Raw genomic sequence first — 18,744 nt, 5'->3', positions numbered from 1 at the left:
TAATTGAACCTTGTGTCGTGCACTTTTGGTCTCAAATCATACTTGTGATTTCTAATTGAACTCGCACTGCGCGTTCGTTCGATTTTGAAATCACGCGTATGTGTCGGAAATCGTGTGTTTACATAATCAAAACCTTTTTAACGCGTTTAAAATTTCGTTGTTTAGTCCGCCGGAAAGGGATAGGCATGGAATCTGTCATCATTAGTAACTGTAACCAATCAAAGGAAACATTCACCGATTGTATATCCTTTGTTCTAAAATACACCACGTGTGTTGATAAAAAACTCGGCACATTGTGAGAGAAAAATATATCCGTTAAAAAATTATATCGTGAGTGACTGATTTTGGCGCGAGTTTATCGGGAAAACCGCTGTGTTGTCAGGAAATTATCTTATTCCCAACACAAAGTGGCACCTCCGACGGGACAGGAACAAAAGAAGGGGAAAACAATCAGATCTGACGCCGGGATTTTACAGTGGAGAAACTGCTCGCGGATCTGAACACAGAATTATAATTGCTTAACTTCACCAAGGATAAGAGCGAAGGAATCATCGCAAAGGGAAACGAGGAAGGTGTGGAACGTCAACTTCAGTCTTTGAGGACTATCGTGACGAGAGTGGAGGAATTTAAGCTTCAAATCGAGCAAACAAAAATCGCAAACGGAGAGCAACTCGATGACGTGTCAAAATGGAGCCTCACAGTTGAGGCCGCGCAAACATCTGCTGATAAGAACGTCGCGTACTTACGAAAGTGGTTAACAGGATGGAAGCAAAAGGAAAGCCTTACAGAAAAGGAGGGAGAATAAGCTCTTTTAGAGAAATCAAGGAAAGATCAGCTTGAATTTGAACGTGCACAACTGGAGATGAGGCTAACATGTGAGGAGCAAATCGGGGAGACAAAAGGAAACCATGCGAAAACCACAGAACCGACGTTGACTCAAGCAGCGAAAACCTCAAAACTTCCTAAGCTTGTCATTACAAAGTTTAGAGGCGAGCTAACAGATTGGCCCCGGTTCTGGAGTCAGTTTGAAACCGAGATCGACAAGGCAGAAATAGCTGTCGTGACGAAGTACTCCTACTTAAAGGAACTCGTAGACCCGAAGATACGAACGGAAATCGACGGTTTGCCCTTTTCATCAGAGGGATACGAGCGCGCGAAGAACATCCTGTCAAGGAAGTATGGCCAAACAAGCGAGGTCGTTAACGCGTACGTGGAAAACATCATGTCTTCTATGCCTACAATTGATGGAACCCAGATGGCCAAAATCCACATTTCTACGAGAAACTTTTTTTCAATGCGCAATCGTTAGAAACAATGGGGAAACTGCGAGATGTGAATGGATACGTGCGGATGACTATAGACAAGCTGCCAGGGATAAGAGAAGATCTTGTGCGAACGGACAATTCTTGGCAAGAGTGGAATTTCCCAAAGTTAGTGGATAACTCCGCAAATGGACAGAAAGAAACCCGATTCAATCTAAGCAAAGTGACAAGCCCTGGCGTGACAAGAAATTTCAAGTCCAACAGCAGACTGATGGCAGAAACCGGGGATGCGTTTCTTGTGAAAACCATGATCACAAATCGGTTGACTGCAAAACGGTTGCAACTGTCGACGATCGCAGGAAAGTACTCAGCAACAAACGCCTCTGTTTCAACTGCACCGGAAGCAAACACAGAGCTGACGATTGCAAGAGCCGTTCCTTGTGCCAGATTTGTCACAGAAGGCATCACACCTCCATCTGCAACAGCAGAATCAGTAACCAGTTAATGACAGCTTCAATGGAAAGACCAACTGTGATTTATCCGGTCGTCGTAGTGGAAGTGCTGGGAGTCAAGTGTCGCGCATTGTTAGACACCGGTGCCGGAAGCTCGTACGCTTCAGCAACGTTACTTGATCGCTTAAAGATCCGCCCTCATCGACGAGAAGTACGACAGATTGAAATGATGATGGGAGTGGTTACTAAGCCTGTGGAGATTTTCAAGGTCCAGAAAAGTTTCCTGAATGGTGATTTCCTCCTCGAAACGGACGTAACCATGGTAAACAGGCAACAGCTTTTATCCCTGGAAAACCCTCGCTACCAGCAGGTCCTGAGAAGGTACGATCATTTAAAGAGTGAAAATGGACGATATGGACACAAAGGATTTCCTTCCAGTGCACCTTATTTTGGGAGTGTGCGACTATACTAAGGTAAAGACTGAAACCGCACCTCTTATCGGAGCCGCAACGAGCCTATCGCCGAGAAAACAAGGTTTGCATGGACCATTATTTCGCCAGGCAAAGAAGTGGATCTGTCTCCAATGTTCCTGACACAAACATCGACGGCAGATTACGACAACTTGTGCAGACTGGACGTACTTGGACTCGCGGATTGTGCAACTGGTGACCAAGACGTTGTATATTCAGAGTTCAAAGAGCAACTTAGACGAGGCGAAGAGGGTTGGTACGAAACTAGCCTTCCATGGAAGGGGAACCACCCACCTCTGCCAAGCAACGAAGCAGGAAGTCTTCGCAGGTTAACTGGCCTCGTAAAGAAGCTCCGCAGTCAAGGAGATAGAGCGTTACGATCAAGTGATCCAAGACCAAATCAAGGCTGGGATCGTCGAGAGAGTTAGTAGACCTCCAACTGGGCAACACGAGTTTTACATTCCTCACAAGGCAGTGGTACGGGACACAGCCGAAACCACCAAGCTTCGAGTAGTTTATGACGCGTCAACACGGGCCTACTCTGGTGCACCCTCGCTAAACGAGTGTCTGAATCCTGGTCCACCTCTTCAGAACAAGCTCTGGAGTGTCCTAGTTCGTTCTCGATTTCATCCAGTTGCAGTCGCAAGATACATCAAGCAAGCTTTCCTCCAAGTCCGTATTAAAGAGCAAGACCGCGATGCGCTAAAATTTCATTGGTTAAAGGACCCAAGCTGTCAAATTGTGGAAACGCTGAGTTTTACTAGAGCCCTTTTCGGCCTCACATCGTCGCCCTTCCTGCTGGGAGGCGTAATTCAACACCTGTTGGAGAGTTGCAGACAAAACTACCCGAAAATTGTCAGCGAGATCGAAAGAAGTTTATACGTAGACGACCTAATCAGCGGCGGCCCTACAAGTGAAAAGGCAAAAGAAATCAAATCAGCTTCTCAGATTGTATTCGCCAAGGGCACCTTCGAGTTGCATAAATGGCATTCGAACGTGAAAGAGTTGGCATCAGCCGCTTCCGAACCAGTCTCGATCGAGGAAGAAACGTACGCAAAAGGGCAGTTAAACGTCCCCAGAAGAAAAGGAACTACCCTGCTCGGCTTGCCATGGGACAAGGAAAACGATACTGTCGGCGTGAGTTGAAGATCTAATCACCGGCCGTGATGGCGTGATTCGTGGGGTGAAGCTAAAATCCGGAAAGGTGCATCTGGAGCGCCCAATTCAGCACTTGTATCCTCTGGAGTTGAGCTGTGACAAGTCAGTACAGACCCCACCGGCGACCCTGAATGCAGACGCGCCGGTCTACAGGCCCCGAAGGGATTCTGCTGCAGCAGCTAGATTTCGTATTTAGGATATTAACGATAATGAACAATAAACACATTTCTTGATCGTGACTGATTTTCCAACTGTTTAAGTTCGTGGACATTTGCCCTCTCGAGGCAAATGGGGGGAGGGTGTCGGAAATCGTGTGTTTACATAATCAAAACCTTTTTAACGCGTTTAAAATTTCGTTGTTTAGTCCGCCGGAAAGGGATAGGCATCGAATCTGTCATCATTAGTAACTATCACCAATCAAAGGAAATATTCACCGATTGTATATCCTTTGTTCTAAAATACACCACGTGTGTTGTAAAAAAAAACTCGGCACATTGTGATAGAAAAATATATCTGTTAAAAAATTATATCGTGAGTGACTGATTTTAGCGCGAGTTTATCGGGAAAACCGCTGTGTTGTCAGGAAATTATCTTATTCCCGACATATGATTTCAGCCCAAATTGCACTCCACTAAGTGCAATTAGAACATAGCTAGCAGAGTCGCGCAATCAAATTCATTATACGTAAGCGTGCTCAAAATCCCGATAGTGCACGCTGATAGCGTCAGCAAATCCGACTTCGCCAGAGTTTTTTTTTTCGCGCGAGCGACCATTGCTAGTGCGGGGAAAAATAATACATTTCGCGGCAATAATGGATACAAACAGAAACTCGGCCTGCTAGTCCGAAAACGAAGACAATGTTTCGACCTTTTCCCATGGGCTAGAGTTCTTAAATGAGGCAGAAAAAGAGAAAAAAAAAGGAAAAGGAGACTTAGTATCAGCGCTGTCACGATTCGCTTCAACTGATATTGTTGTCCGTTTTTCGCGTCGCATTTGATGCACAATTACACCGGCTATGTTCTAAAACAATTGGTTCATGCTTTCAGCTGTGCACTATCGAGTTATGGAGCACGTGGGAAGTTTGGAGAGCACTCAAGAAGCTAGAGTTGCCCGAGGCGATAGCCGAGGGCAACTCTTACGCTTCTTTCGTGCTCTCGAAACTTCCCGCGTGCTCCATAACTCGATAGTGCACAGCGGAAAGCATGAATCAATTGTTAATTACCATTATGAATCACATTGACTGCACCCGGAGGACCTGTAAACAGCGTGAATACTAAACAAAATTGACAGAATCGTGCCAACATCATTTTAATATTCAGAACGCTACTCTAAATCTTGATTTTCATCGTTTTTCAGAAAAGATTTTGTCCAAAATAGGTCTAGTACATGCCAGGAGATTGACTGGTGACGTGGTGTCTCCCACTGCGGGGAAACATTCAAAAAGTCTCATTCCCAATCAACACCTTACTCCTTCATTTATCATAAAATAATCGAACACAGAGCCATTGCTGAAAATATCCTCTCCCCGTTAAACAACTTATTTTTGAAAGCCAAAGATCGGCTCGTGTATGAAAGATGAAACTTTCCTTTGTATCACGGCCTCTAAATTATCTTCTTGTGGTAAGAGGACCGACAGACAGGGCACACGCGGCGTTTTTCAAGGGAGAATTCTTCAAAAGCCTGCAGACACGTGGAATGGAACACGTGTGAACACGACAGAAGAACAGTGGGTCGTGATGGGGAGTTTTTCCTGTACAGTCCTTGGTCAGTGAGTGGCATGATACAGATCGGACAGTCAGTGACACTTCTACGAACGGCCTGGGAATGAGAATAAACTAACGTTAAACCTGACATCAGCATCTAAATTCTCAATACCGTTCTCTATACATTTCCTTTGGCACTGACGAGTAGAATTCCTTAAAACGTAGACCTCTTAAGTTAGCGATCATTTCCTTTATTCCCCTGATCTTGATGAATGATTCAGGGGTATTACTGTAACGAAAAGTTAGATGCTGGTCACTCTTCTGGTTTGAAGGGTGAACAGAGAGAAGTTAACCAGGAATAACCATAAGAGGCAAAAATGACAAGTATTACGCTCTATCGAGCACGAGAGAGACTGAACACCTTGACTGTTTGAACATACCTGAAGTTGAACTTGATCCCAGTCTTTTTCGGTCATTGTGTCTTCATTGTTTCCGTCCAATTGTCTAGTGAAATAACAAACAATAAAAACGTAATGAAATAAAACTAAAAGCAGTAAAATTAATAACAAACTAACTTTCTGTCGCGTGTTAGAACTCAAAGTAGACTAACTCTTTTTTTTTTTACCTCAATTGGCCGTACTGTCGCAATTGATTGGCCAGTTTGCTGTTGTCGATATACGAGTACAGACAACGCTGCTCGCGTCAACTTGTCACACAATGGTCATTCACTGAAAGAGTCTGTAATGGACTCACGAGACGCAGACGAGTGAGTTCACAACATTTTGACTATTGTGATGTCAAATATCGTTGTCGATAGGAGTACAAACCACGCTAAACCACTGTCGATTTGTTAAATTGTCCACCAAATTTAACGAATTTCATCTCAAGTTTGAAAGAAGATAAACTTGTGAAAAATTTCGTTAGGAAAGGTGGCCGAGAGGCACGAGGACGAAGGTTGATGACGAGGGCGGGGTTTGTGAGAGGGGCTCCATATCTGCTTACAGGTTCAAATGCGAGCCGGGGGAGGGAAAGAAAGAAATGGGGGTGGGGGTGGATACTTTACAGCTGTGTTTTGTGTATACCTCATTGTGTCACGACTAGCGGCTATTGATTGATCAATCTCTAACAACAGATTATCAACACTCTGGTTACTGGCTTCCATTGATTGAAGGAGACGATCAGTGATATCCTGAAACTGGAACAAAAAGGTTGACGAGACACTGATTGGAAAATATTTACTACTGACTTTTTAAAATCGAATTGATGTAAAATTCTTGCTCCCTCTCGATTTTGATATTTTTCCCTTCACAAAGATAATTAAGAGAAAAATTATATTATGACCTGTAAATGATAAAAAGTAACGAACATTTCCCAACAGGTGAACTAAAATAATTAAAAAATGGCAGAAAAAGACTGCGACTGAAAATAATTTAGCCTTCAGCGAGAATCGAATGCGTGCCTCATAGATACAAGTTGGGCGCCCCTTCCGAAAAAGCTAAGCGACCACAAATCAAGAGCGAGGAAAACTTTTGTGGCTTCTTTGGTCACCGCCTAAAGGATGAATTGGTGAGAATTATCATAAAAGGAGCACTGCTTAACGGGGTCAACCTGTTGATAGCACAATTAAATCAATTTTAGAAACAACAAATAATAGGTTACTACCTTGTCTTCATAAAATTTCTTTCTAAGTTTGGGGTCTTTTGGTGGTACTGTTTGCCTTAACTTCCTGTACCACTGTCGTACAATGTAACCACGCCAGGCAGCCTGTATTCTGATGAGATTGATATTTAGAAACGACAGAGAATGAAGAAGGTTATGTTAAATAAATAAGAAACGTTCTGTAATGAGGAAAATGAGCGAATCAACACAAAGTAATTGAATTTAAAGGAAAAGTAACCTCCAAAAAAGTCTATTTTTTTATTGGCTTTTGATAAGCCAAGGTACTTAAGGTACTCGAAACGTTGAGAGATTTTCAAAGATTAAACTTCTCCTTAAAATAATTATGTCTCCATCGCCCAGAATTCAGCGACATATCCGGGACTTTCATTGAGACGCTAAAACCACAACCGATAGACGGTGCCATTTGGAATAATAATTTTGCTTTTCAGCCTGGCTGCTAAATAGAATTTAACATTGATCATAATGGCTGCACTGACGCACCGTCTCCATCTGAACCATGAGGTGGATCTTGAACCAAGGAAGTAACCGTTTTTTTTCTAACATTTGCTTTGAATTCTGATGTGTCATGCGTGATCACGGTGTAAAAGTTCTTTGTAAAGAGGCCAATTCAAGGTGGGCAGACTGCCACTTGACCTTAAGCTTTTGAATAAAAATTTGCACAGAATCCAAAGTCTGAGGTTTAAGTCATTATTTAGTGAGATCAACCAGGTACCTTGTCGCACATTTCTCTCTGTGCTCCTTTGCACCTTCATGGATAATCCTTCTTTGGTACTGTTCTTTTCTACACATGGGACAAGATTTGCGCCCAGAAAACTTTTCAAATGCTTCAAGACAAGTCTAAAAAGTATAAGGTACAGTAAACATCAATCTACTGTTAGTAATTCTTTTAATGATTCATCTCACATTTTTTCAAGTCTGAAGTTAAGTTCACTCATGCATGGCTGACTGGCTTTTCATTGAGTCACAAAATTACTCCTCAAAATAACTTTTCTGGTGTTGACAATTTCCAAAGTTTCTTTGTGAAACACATTTATTTTATGTTAAAATGAATGTCTCCATCCTTTTCAAAGAAATACTCATGAACAGTTAATGCACATGTAACAAACTGATCCTCATATACAGCTTTATATGATTGCGATATTTTCAAAACCTACCCTGTGAAAAACATGACTGCATGACAACAAAACCTACCCTGTGAAAAACATGACTGCATGACAACAAAACCTGAAATTCCAGAAAATGTACATAGTCAATTTTATGCTCAGTTCAACTGTATAAGAGATCACTCAACTTTTCCTAATGAAGTAAAACTCTTATAATGGCCCTAAGTTTTAAGAAAAACAGGCATGGTTAACTTGTGAAGGTTTAAACCCCCAATAGGCTTTAGGGGAAAAGAAGTCAGTATATCATGAGATATTGGGAGTCATTCCAAACTCTACTATCTTAAAACTATGAAAGACTACAATGAACCTTTTAGGAAGATGTAAAGAGAAAATTTTGCTTACAAACTGTTCAGCACTTAGATTCACATGTAGCTTGTCTCAGTTCTTGCTAAACTCATAGACTGAAAAACAGTGTATCTTTCCTATTACCAGTAACTTTATTCCTTCTGATCATAAACAAGTATCAGAAAGTGCCTTAATATTTCTGTGAAAATGTACTTTATCGAAGAGAAACATTTAAATAAGTTTGTCAACATTTATCTGTCTTTGTGATGGCATTAGGTTTTACCTGTGTAGTAACATGCATTACCTGCTGTTGTAAACCAAAGTCTTCTTTGCAGATTACACATGGCTGACATGAATCTTGCCTTTCATTTGATTTCTTTTTAACTTCTTTCCACTCTTTGTCAGTTAGAAGAACTCCTGGAGCCTCAACAAGGCCAAGTTTTTGCGCTAAAAGTTTGTTATACTTTAAAATGTCAATTCAATTTGGAATTCCTTCTGACTCAGTCACAAGTCCTCAGTAATGTAAATGTAGAATTAGCTATTAGCTAGCATTGACATGAAGCCCCTTATTGACAGCATAATCCTATAGAGTTCCACCTTGCTGGGACACTTAGAAAATAACTTCATGGAATGCTTGCTATGGATGACGTGGATGACATGGTGAGTGTAATTCTCAGGTGTGAAGTACAAGTATGATGGCCAGTCCTCCGCGCATTATTGACAAAGCCTGAAGTCAAGATGGCTGAATATGACAGCTAAGTTATTTTTTTTCACATTTTCATGGATCGAGATGAAGTCCAGGTCCATTAAAATGCAAAAAGAGTAAGAGGCTAATATCCAGCCATCTTGACTGAACAAGCTTGGTCAATAACAGATTTATTATATAGCAAAGAGATTTCACCTAGTAAATAAGAATCAGGAATGAATTGAGAGCTGCAAAAACAAAAAAAACAAAAAATTCACACACACACACACACACACACAACTGTGTTCCACATTGTCCTAAAGTTACGAACTTTGTAAATCCACCCCACCCACTTTTATTATTGCCCAAGATCAAGGTGGGCCCATCTCATCAAACATTGGGTACAATTAGAACACAAGATTTGCTTCATATTGCCCACAGGCACTGCCAGCTGTGATCTTACACAGGTTGGAGTCCTTGCCAACAGTACAGACAATAAACTCAACCAGTGTCATAGAGTATTGCTTAAATGAATTAGACACCTGTTGGGGCCAGAAAGGTATAAACAGGAAGCCAAAGTTCACATACTGAGCCTCAATAAACAAGTAAAGATGCAGATACTTTCGCCTGTGTATGTTGTCATCCAAAGCAAAGGGCAAATAGCAAGGCAGGCCAACTGACAAACGGCTAACCCTCAAAACATTAGCTTTTAAACCCTTTACAGTGGCAAATTTACCTTATCAACTCAGTTGATAAAACCAAATTATCTTGAACTAAAACAGGCTCAGTTATAAATCAGGCTAGAAAACTCACATAATTCAGAGGAAGGAAACAAAAAAGCGAGGTCAGTTTGCTTCCAATCAAAAGAAGTGATATTTTTGGGTTAAGAATGCCATTGAAATCCTTACATTTTTCCTAGTAAACAACATAAACAATTTTATATATTTATGCAGGTTGATGATGCGAGCTTGGGTGACCTGTGGTATACATCGATATTCAAACATACCTAAAGTAAGGGGTGGTGGTTTTGGATCGAGAACGTATTCCTTCTTTTCATGATCATCTTTGGCATCACACTTTCCAACAGCCTTAGTTGTCTTCTTTTTAGACGCTGCTGGTAAACTGTGGTTGATTTTCTTCTTCTTGAACGGATCTTGGAGGGACAGGGAACGAGTCATATGGTCTTGAAGAGCAACAGCAGCAAGGGCCATACTTGACTGAAAATGGTTCATAGATACAAGTTGATTCATTCTTAATTAAGCTTTGAAAGTTTGCAGCTGCTGAATAATTTCCTCGACATGCACGTTTACAAATGCAAATATCACCGAAACAAGAACATACCGAATTGCTTCCTGACTTATTTATCGATGGTTTTTGTGGCCTCATGTTTGCCATCATACCAAATCGGTCTTTTTTTACTACATAAAGTCATAGAATCTGGAAAAGAGGATGACAATTTGGCAGGCCACGTCTGTTAACAAGGAATCCATTTTAAAATCGCGCCTGATCGACCGCCTGCTACACAACATGACACAACATAAGGATAAAGCAAATTAGGAACAATACCGCTGTACATTATGTAACGAGCATTCAGCACAATGGAGGAAAAACAGAAAGATAACCCAGAAGAAAATACTGTGTTACCCCTCTTTGCTTCATTCCAAAAATACTTGTCCAACGACCAAGAAATAAGAGAGGTAAGCTTTCTGGAGTCTCGCTGGCCCGGGGAACTTTGATGTTTAACTTTTTTTTCTATGAAAAATTTTGTAAGTTATTGCAATTGAATAATTATTGCGCACGTGCTTAATTATGTAATAAGCTGTCCAATTATATACGCTATGTTTAATCTTCCAGCTTCTTGCCTTAGAAATACTAAGAACTAGCTCTCAGACAATGAAGATTGGTGTGTGGATTTTCAAATTAGCCAGCCCTCATCAGGGGTATAATTAAAAGGGAGTATTAGTTTCTAAAGAAACTGCGGTGCTGTGTTGGTGGGGGTAACAATGTAATTTGGTTTTATCAACTAAGTTGATTATGTAAATTGACCACTGTAAAGAGTTTAAAACCTGGCTTTTTGAGTGTTAGCCCTGTGTCAAAAAAGCTGATTTCCAGTGGTAAACTACCATGCCTATATCTATCTATGATCTCCTACCGCAGTCTGTTTAGCCTGTGAGCAGGCTTTTGTGTTTGAGTTTTGCCCAACGGCCCCTTTTCAGGGAACACCCACCTTTTACACCATCAGCAGCCCCTTATAGAGAGAGGTATTGAAACCCCTGCTTTAGTTTATATCAGGAATCAGCACGGGTCTTGGGCCTATTAAGGGAGGGGGGAGAGCCTACCACGCCTGTACCATGTTCTCTTGCCTCCCGTACTTTTTGTGCCCCTTTGCCTCCCGACTCTTGACCCTCATTGTACTACTTCATCTTCTGGTTGATAAAAAGGAACAGAAACCTGAGTTTTTGGGAAGGTTTGTCAGGGGAGGGAAGTTAATTTTCTCAAGATGAACAGTATTACAGGCCAGTTTTCACTGACCTGCATGGTTATCACATTTTGACCACGGATTCTAACATCTCACCATAGAAAAGAAAGTCTCAGGCCATTGTGTTATCTAATTACTATTGCAGTTTCAACTGTGTATTAACCTGCATTTAGGAACCATTAAATATATTGGAATCATGATGACATTTAGAAATGAAACCAAAAAGCCAAACTTCCCTCCCTCCCTCCCTCCCCTGTTTTTCCTGAGCTCTTCCCCCCAGTCGCCCTCCTCCTGTCCCCTCCATTGTTAACCCTTTGACCCCTCAAAGTGACCAGCATCTAATTTCTCCTCACTACATCACCTCTGAATCAAACATTGAGGTCACGAGAATAGAGGAAATAATCCCCAACTAAAGAAGCTCTTGATTGTTAAACAGTTCTCCTTGTCAGCACCTTAGGATTAATGTATGGACAGTATGGAGAATATGCATACTGATGTTAGAGCATAAAGAGATAATATAGGACCAAATGGGGAGAGAGAAACTATATATATATCCAAGAACTTAAGGGTGAGCATTTGATGTTCAAGTTTAATTGATAAACCCATCTCTTGAGTATGGCAAATGTATGTGCCAGCTTTTTCTGTAGTGCTCATTATGTAATTCAGAAACATAACTTTCTATATGGCAGCTGTGAAACTTAGCATTATGCTGCATCTATGCATGTGTTATTCTATGAAGCTAGTTCTAGCATGATCTGCAGACTGACTCATTAAGAGCTATAAAACTTATATGTAAAATAATTAAAAATGTTTCATTTTTAAAACAAACAGTACAGAATGTTATAACATTTGCACAGGTAAACATGTAATGATGAGTGTGAATTCCAACTTTTAAGGGAATCAGAACAGTAACCAGAGAGTTGGAACAGTCTGCAAGAGAAATCCTGGCTGTTTTGCAAGCAGTGCATCAATCCCCAGGTGTTGAAGGTCTCTTAATTTGCTTATTTTATTCAAGAATTGCCAAGATTTTATTTCTTGTGTAGTGAATTAGGCAATCAAAATAGAATTGTTATTTCAACTTTTTTTTGTTAAGTTTAACTCAACAATAGTCTTCATCAAGCATGACAATAGCTTCAGTCTGTAAGATTGACTTAGCCATACATGTATTTTCATCTTCTGCAATAATTATGATTTTTCAAGAAGTGAAAAGGACCTCAATATGGAGGTATATGGTGACTAATTGTTGAACCTTGTTTTACCATAGCCAGTATATTGGCCAACATATTCGTCTAAGTACTACCAGTCGATCTAACAAGCTATATGTTGATGTGGTGCTTGTGTTATGTAATTGTGATCTAATGGTTGTGCAGTAGTGAACAAATTTCTGAAGTGACAGGCAATATCTCAGATAACTAACCTGCATCCTTTTGTTGAAATACTTTTTACAAACTGAAAAAATGCCTTTAAGGGTTGTAGTCAATGGAGATTGTCGGGTGGGAAAGGGCAAAGGGCTGAGCAAGATGCAAGCTTAAAGAAGAAAGAGAGGAAAAAAAGTGTGGCAGACATGTTATTAACTACTTATTGAGGGAGTTGGGTTGGGCTGTTCTGTTAACAGGCCACTGCCATGGCATATGGACCTCACAATGAGTGGTCCTTACTTTATGTTCTGAAACCAATATTTTCCCCTGTGGCTCTACCAATCAGTCAATGTGTACAAATTATCAGAGGTTGGTATTGTGTGACTGAGGCAAAATAAACTTTACATCCTTGTTTGTACAAACTATGTATTATTTTGTTTCTATTAATCTTATTGTCAGTGTAATGATGCTTATCAAATTAGTTCAGGGAGAAATTTGTCTTAATTTTTTTCTTTCCCTTAGCTGTAAAGAAGATTTGTGCAAAAAGCAGGGAAATGTTGACTGCTGTGAGGTCTGAATATAAAAATCTTGTGGAGAAAATACCTTCCGGTCAGTATTACAGGTCAGTGAGATAACAGTCAATGCCTATGAATTAAAAACTGTACCTTTGGCCTGTGGGAAATATAGAATCAATATCAGCCAGAAAATTTATTAGAGAGGACGGCTGGGATCAGCTGTCACAGCATAAGTGTATTTTGTTTTTACAGACCTGTATTTCTCTAGTGACCGTAATAGAAACAGGCTCACTATGGTACACTGCAGGTAATTTTTTTTTTTTTTGTTTCATCTTGAGAGTCACACAGTATTATCTATTATTATAGTTTTTGATTATTTTTCTAATTATCAGTTTTGATATTGTTATTTCCATTATTTATTTTCTATCTGTCTCTACCATTTTTAAAATGAAGATTTGAGGAGCATAAATAAAGGATTGTTAATTCTGTTGCTGCCGCAGTAGTTTTAGGACAACCCATACCTGATTGTTTCTTTCACCCTCTGACCTTTCACTCTCTGTAGAAGTAAATGTCTTTCATTGTTTTTGTTGCTGTATTGTTCTCCTCAGATATCTTCTCTTTCTTGTTTTTTCCTAATCGTCTTGCGATGATCTTTTTATTTTCCTGAAGAGTCGAAATATCCTTGAGGGAACCTGGATGTTGTTATTGGGCTCAGGGTTGTCGCTAAGCTGCGATGAAAAAGCGGCGATCGCCGGCTGGATTTTGGTCGGCGATCGCTAGGCAAAGCACAACGGGCACTTCCGAGGTTACACACTTACAATCGTTCACCATCTTTGAGCCGCCTCACTTGAAATTCCTCAGCTACAATCCAGTAGGCTTCTTGGAAGCGATACAGAATTCCATTCCGCGGGGTTCTGAAGAAACACTCGTGATTGTTGCATTCAGGCCACAGTGCTTTTTAATATTCTATCTCATTTGATTAGTCAACGGACAATGCCCGGTCAAAATTGGGTACTGACCGGACAAATCCTTGGATTTCCGGACATCTTGTCCGGTCCTTTACCGACTCGTTCAAAGAAATTTTAATTTTTAACTGTTTGATAATCACAACGGACAACAGTAATGTTTCCGAAAGAAAAAAAAAATGAATATAAAAGTAGACAAATTAGTGGTCTAGAGACTCCCGGCAGTCGCAAATTTCCACGATGTCATCAAGTCCTGTCGCGACCGCAAATCATCTTGTATTCCGTTATTTTATTTACTTTATTTAAGTGTTCCCAGTTAATAGAGGGTTTTACCTTTGGCTAGATACCATAATTTACTCTTAAATAAAGTGATTGATTGTTTGATTGATTGAATAATCGGAAACTGAGCACCCTCACGAAGAATAATCTCGCTGCATCGAGAATACTCCAAGTAGCATTTGTTGCAAAGTGCAAAAAGCGAGCAAAAGGCCCAAAACCTGGAGAATCCGATCATTCTTTTACTCTAACAAAAATTCACAACGGTAACATTAAAAAAAAGGGCTCCGAGTTGTACTGAAAACAAAAAAAGTCAAGATATATAAAAAGAGAGTTTGTTTGGCTGCTTCTGCAGTAAAGAGTAGTAAAAGTATTAACTTGTAATTTTTATTGCCAGACCGACTTGGATTCAGTTGTTTTTTAGTTGTAAAAGGATTACTGTGCAATCTGGGTTCACTATCGCAAGAGTTCCGACTGTTAAAATTTGACCGGCCAAAAACGGGTAGTGTCCGAGCAAAAGCATGTTTGACCGGACAACGTGACCGGGCAGTCCTGCCCGTTAGTTATTTGCAGCCTTGACATCTATATATTTTTTCCCCTATATTTTCTTTATTTTCATGTAAAGCGCATTTGATCATGTATATGGAATTTGCGCTATACAAATTTCAATTATTATTGTTAATTACTATTTTCGCTTTTATCGACAATAAGAACAATAGTTAAAGAGGGAAGCTCCGATATTAAATCTAACAATGACGTTAGTTAGGCCTTAACAGCGCTCTAAGCTGCGACCGTTTTGGTCGCCATAGCGAGTGAAAAAAATATTTGGCGACTAAAATTCTGGCGGAAGTCGCCAATTGGCGACCAACAGATTAAAAGGAGAAACTTACTTGAAAAAATTATCAACAATAGAACGAATTTAATCAATAGTACACGCGGTGGCATCACCTGCGTTTCTCTTTTCGCCTCTCGTCGTTCAAAAACTCGACTGCGTAAAAAAATGGCAAATTCGATCGATTTGAAGGGGCAACTGGCAACGTTGTACGGTCTCAGCAGCTTTGTAATGTTGAAATAAATCGTTTTTGCTACTAGACAGTCTCTTCCTTTTTTTTCTCTTACAGTAGCAAACCTAAGTGATAAAACGTGCCGTTCGGCGCATTAGCCTATCGTGTAATATCATGAAGTGTCCTCCCCTTCTATTTTTTTTTTTTTTTTTTTTTTTTTTTTTTTGAGAAGGGGGGGAAGGGGGGCGACTAAATTTTTTTTTCTGGCGACCATTTTACAATTGAAGGTCGCCAAACGGCGACTTTTTGAAAAATTGAGCTTAAAGCGCTGCTTAACTACATGTTATCCTTGTTTTTATCGATTTCGTTGTAGATTCTGTGATCATTGGCGCTTTGCCAGCCAAAGGTTTGCTTTTCTTGGTGGTTTTATTGTGTACCTGGAAGGTGAGCGACTCATTACTCGGCCGGAGCTGGCAGAAATGCTTGGAGGTAGGTGGCTGTGATTCAGACATGTACAGTTGTAAGGGATGGTTCGAGGGTGCGACCGAAGTGCTCCTGCAGATGCAAACGACATTTGCAGGTCGAGCGCAGATGCGAGGAAGCTAAGATACGGAACAGGCGAAGTTGTGAAAAATTTAAAACGTGCAAGGCACGGTGAGAAAAATATTTTGGGGGCACCTTGCCTCACACGTTTTAAATTTTTCACAACTTCGCCTGTTCCTGTTCGTAAGTCTGGCTAAGCCTTTATGGTCATCGGCCCCCGTAACTTTGGCTTATAAATACAGGCGTTTAGTTATACTTGTAAAAGAAGTTTTACAACTACTGTTCGCAGAAGTGCTGCTCACTAGTCTATATTTAAAAGATTAGCTAACAAGCCAACTGTGCACAAATACGTTTCTATAACCGCACTTCAGATATATGAATTTCATATATTCGTTGTGTTTGATTTATCATCTTACGGGTTTATGTCGGACTAATTTGATAACCTGCTCCCAGTTGGCTTGTTAGCTCAATTGGTAGAGCGCTGCACTAGTATCGCAGAGGTCAGTGGTTCGAATCCCGCACAGGCATGAATTTTTTCAGGTCTGGTTTTCACTATTGCTTAAATAGTGCTCTGTACTGCGAGGATCGTGCACAAATACATTTATATAACCGCAATTCAGATATGAATTTCATATATTCGTTGTGTTTGATAGTCCCTGTAATTGCACAGCTACAGTTCATTCTCAATCTTTGCTAATTAACAAATCGACAGCGGTCTAGAGTGGTTTGTATTCTTGTCGACAACGATATTTGTCATCAGTGGTCAAAAATGTTGTTGTCCGCAACAAATAGATCTATTTTTTACCACAACATCGACGTCAGATATAACGATTCTTTCAGTACGTGACATGTTGCGTGACACGTCAACATGAGTAACGTTGTTCGTACTCTTATCGACAAGGGCAGATTGGCCAATGAGATTGCGACATTACTGCCAATTGTGGTAAAATTGTTTGCTTATCCTTGCAGTTCAAGTAGAGAGGTCATCGGGTGGTTTCCATATCGATCTTGATGATTTTCTCGCTGGTCTTCTTCTCCTTGCTAATGAGTTGGTAAGTCTAATAATTTTTGCAAAATTATATTGGACTCCATTTTATAGCGCATCTTAAGGAGCTACGGGGGATTTTCCGGACGAAGCCTAGGAAAATTGTCTGCTTATACATTTACCACGTCAAAAAAGGCATAAGCCGGATTCTGTTCCTCGCAGAATTAGTGTTCCAGCCATCCTAGGGGATGGATAGGACGATTGGGGCGTCGTCACTTGCATATAGAGTTTGTCTGCAATAATGTGGAAAATAGATATATCATAACACTCGTAATTTCCATTTCTTTTAATAAAAAAGGAATGGGACTATGATGATCTCCACAATAGCTTTTTAACTCTTTACGGTGACCAATTTCCAATTTCAACTTACTTGATATAACCAATTACCTTGTTACCCCCACCTACGCAGCACCACAGTTTCTTTAGAAACTTTCACCCTTTGATCTCCACAATAGACAGATTTCGAAAAATACAATGGCAATCTTATAGAAAGTCAACTTAATTTTTCTGTATAATCTTCAGAGGAAAGAATCTGTCAGGGTTCATTTTCGTGATTTTCATGTACTCATAGTAGTGTGGTCTCTTTCTGTAGCGTACTTGTTTTATACGGTATTTTTTCACACATCATGTAAAGTTGATAAACTTATGAAGGCCACTGTAATTTTCGAAACTGTTTCAGATACATTTGAAATGTGTATTTGGTTCATCTTTCCTCTATCTCACTGATTTTGTTACGTTCCAGTCGCGGTTTGCGGTGAATAGTGTCACATCAGCAGATTATGGGCGGCCTTTTAAAATAGCCGCATTTGTGGCTGAACTGGACGCTGGCTTCAGACTTTTGAACCTTAAAAATGACTCTCTTAGAAAGAAGTTTGATGGACTCAAATATGACCTGAAGAAAATCGAGGAAGTTGTGTATGATCTGACCATCAGGGGGCTGAAACCGTCTACAGAGGAAGCAAGTTGAATTAGTAACATGGAGGCGGGTCGTCAAGAAATTTCCGACATCCTGGGATATTTTTAGGAGTCACCGGGCGAAATTCAATTTTGTTGACGTTGGTGGAGAGTTTTGATCTCAGTCTCAGTCTGTTTTGCACGATAGTTATCGCATAAGAAGAATCAACTGAAAAAAGTGAACGCTGCGATCGGCGTTTGGTTATTTGGAAATGATTCGCAACGGAGTGAAATTTGTCGAAGTAAAGAAGACCGACTTTGATATTGTGTTGAATGAAACTCAAACTGATCCTGAAAACAAAGTGTGCATCAGCTATTAAATAAGTGTTTTCAGTTATTCTCTCTTTTCAATCCCACAATTTGTGGTTTGTGGTTTCAAATTTGTTGAGAAATTTCTCCGTTTCTGTGCACGTAATTACTCGGTATTTAAGAGGAACAGTGACACCGATATTGTATAGTGGAGATAAGGATAAGTTGATTTAAATACAATATAAACACAAAACTCCACTGTAGATCATATTTCACGACTTTTAAGTGTCACGAGCTTGTTGGAGCAACTGCTGTGGTAACGAGCACTTAGCTAGCGATAATTAGTTTTTCAGGCGTGACCTGTGACAACCTACTCGCGATCCGGAACAGTTTGATTCTACCTAGCTACTTAAGTACGACATTTGCCTGATGGGCTTATTTCCGCATATTCCCCCCCCCGCCCTCAAATCGTTAGTGATGTCAAAAACTTTGTTTTAG

General features: G+C 40.3%; 3 protein-coding genes across 4 annotated transcripts; 2 read left to right on the top strand and 1 right to left on the bottom strand.

Annotated features, from left to right (window-relative positions):
- The first annotated feature begins 1,766 nt into the window (after positions 1–1,766).
- On the top strand, positions 1,767–3,330 carry LOC148718989 (uncharacterized). The gene is made up of 3 exons (XM_088740051.1): positions 1,767–2,095; positions 2,219–2,525; positions 2,656–3,330. Exons 1-3 carry the CDS (start codon positions 1,767–1,769, stop codon positions 3,328–3,330), a joined length of 1,311 nt encoding a protein of 436 aa, XP_088596177.1.
- A 1,304-nt stretch (positions 3,331–4,634) lies between these two features.
- LOC111331833 (RING finger protein 32) lies at positions 4,635–10,385 on the bottom strand. Of its 2 annotated transcripts, none has more exons than XM_022937030.2 (9): positions 10,200–10,385; positions 9,865–10,075; positions 8,478–8,620; positions 7,917–7,949; positions 7,438–7,562; positions 6,708–6,816; positions 6,128–6,240; positions 5,486–5,549; positions 4,635–5,160 (listed from the first exon to the last, which is right to left on the bottom strand). In XM_022937030.2, exons 1-9 carry the CDS (start codon positions 10,254–10,256, stop codon positions 4,945–4,947), a joined length of 1,071 nt encoding a protein of 356 aa, XP_022792765.1. In that variant the 5' UTR covers positions 10,257–10,385; the 3' UTR covers positions 4,635–4,944. The 2 variants fall into 2 exon arrangements, with proteins under 2 accessions (XP_022792765.1, XP_088597516.1); XM_088741390.1 differs by lacking the exon at positions 7,917–7,949 and adding an exon at positions 7,880–7,912.
- Positions 10,386–10,415: 30 nt separating this feature from the next.
- LOC111331834 (translin) lies at positions 10,416–18,334 on the top strand. Its single transcript, XM_088741396.1, has 6 exons — positions 10,416–10,555; positions 12,234–12,324; positions 13,218–13,317; positions 15,829–15,944; positions 16,968–17,050; positions 17,786–18,334. Exons 1-6 carry the CDS (start codon positions 10,457–10,459, stop codon positions 18,008–18,010), a joined length of 714 nt encoding a protein of 237 aa, XP_088597522.1. The 5' UTR covers positions 10,416–10,456; the 3' UTR covers positions 18,011–18,334.
- The last annotated feature ends 410 nt before the right edge of the window (positions 18,335–18,744 follow it).

The sequence above is a fragment of the Stylophora pistillata genome, chromosome 12 (genome assembly GCF_964205215.1).
Source record: "Stylophora pistillata chromosome 12, jaStyPist1.2, whole genome shotgun sequence".
Taxonomy (NCBI): Eukaryota; Metazoa; Cnidaria; class Anthozoa; order Scleractinia; family Pocilloporidae; genus Stylophora; species Stylophora pistillata.
The sequence above is the reverse complement of the archived record's forward strand: the minus strand, read 5'-3'. Positions and strand labels throughout refer to the sequence as shown.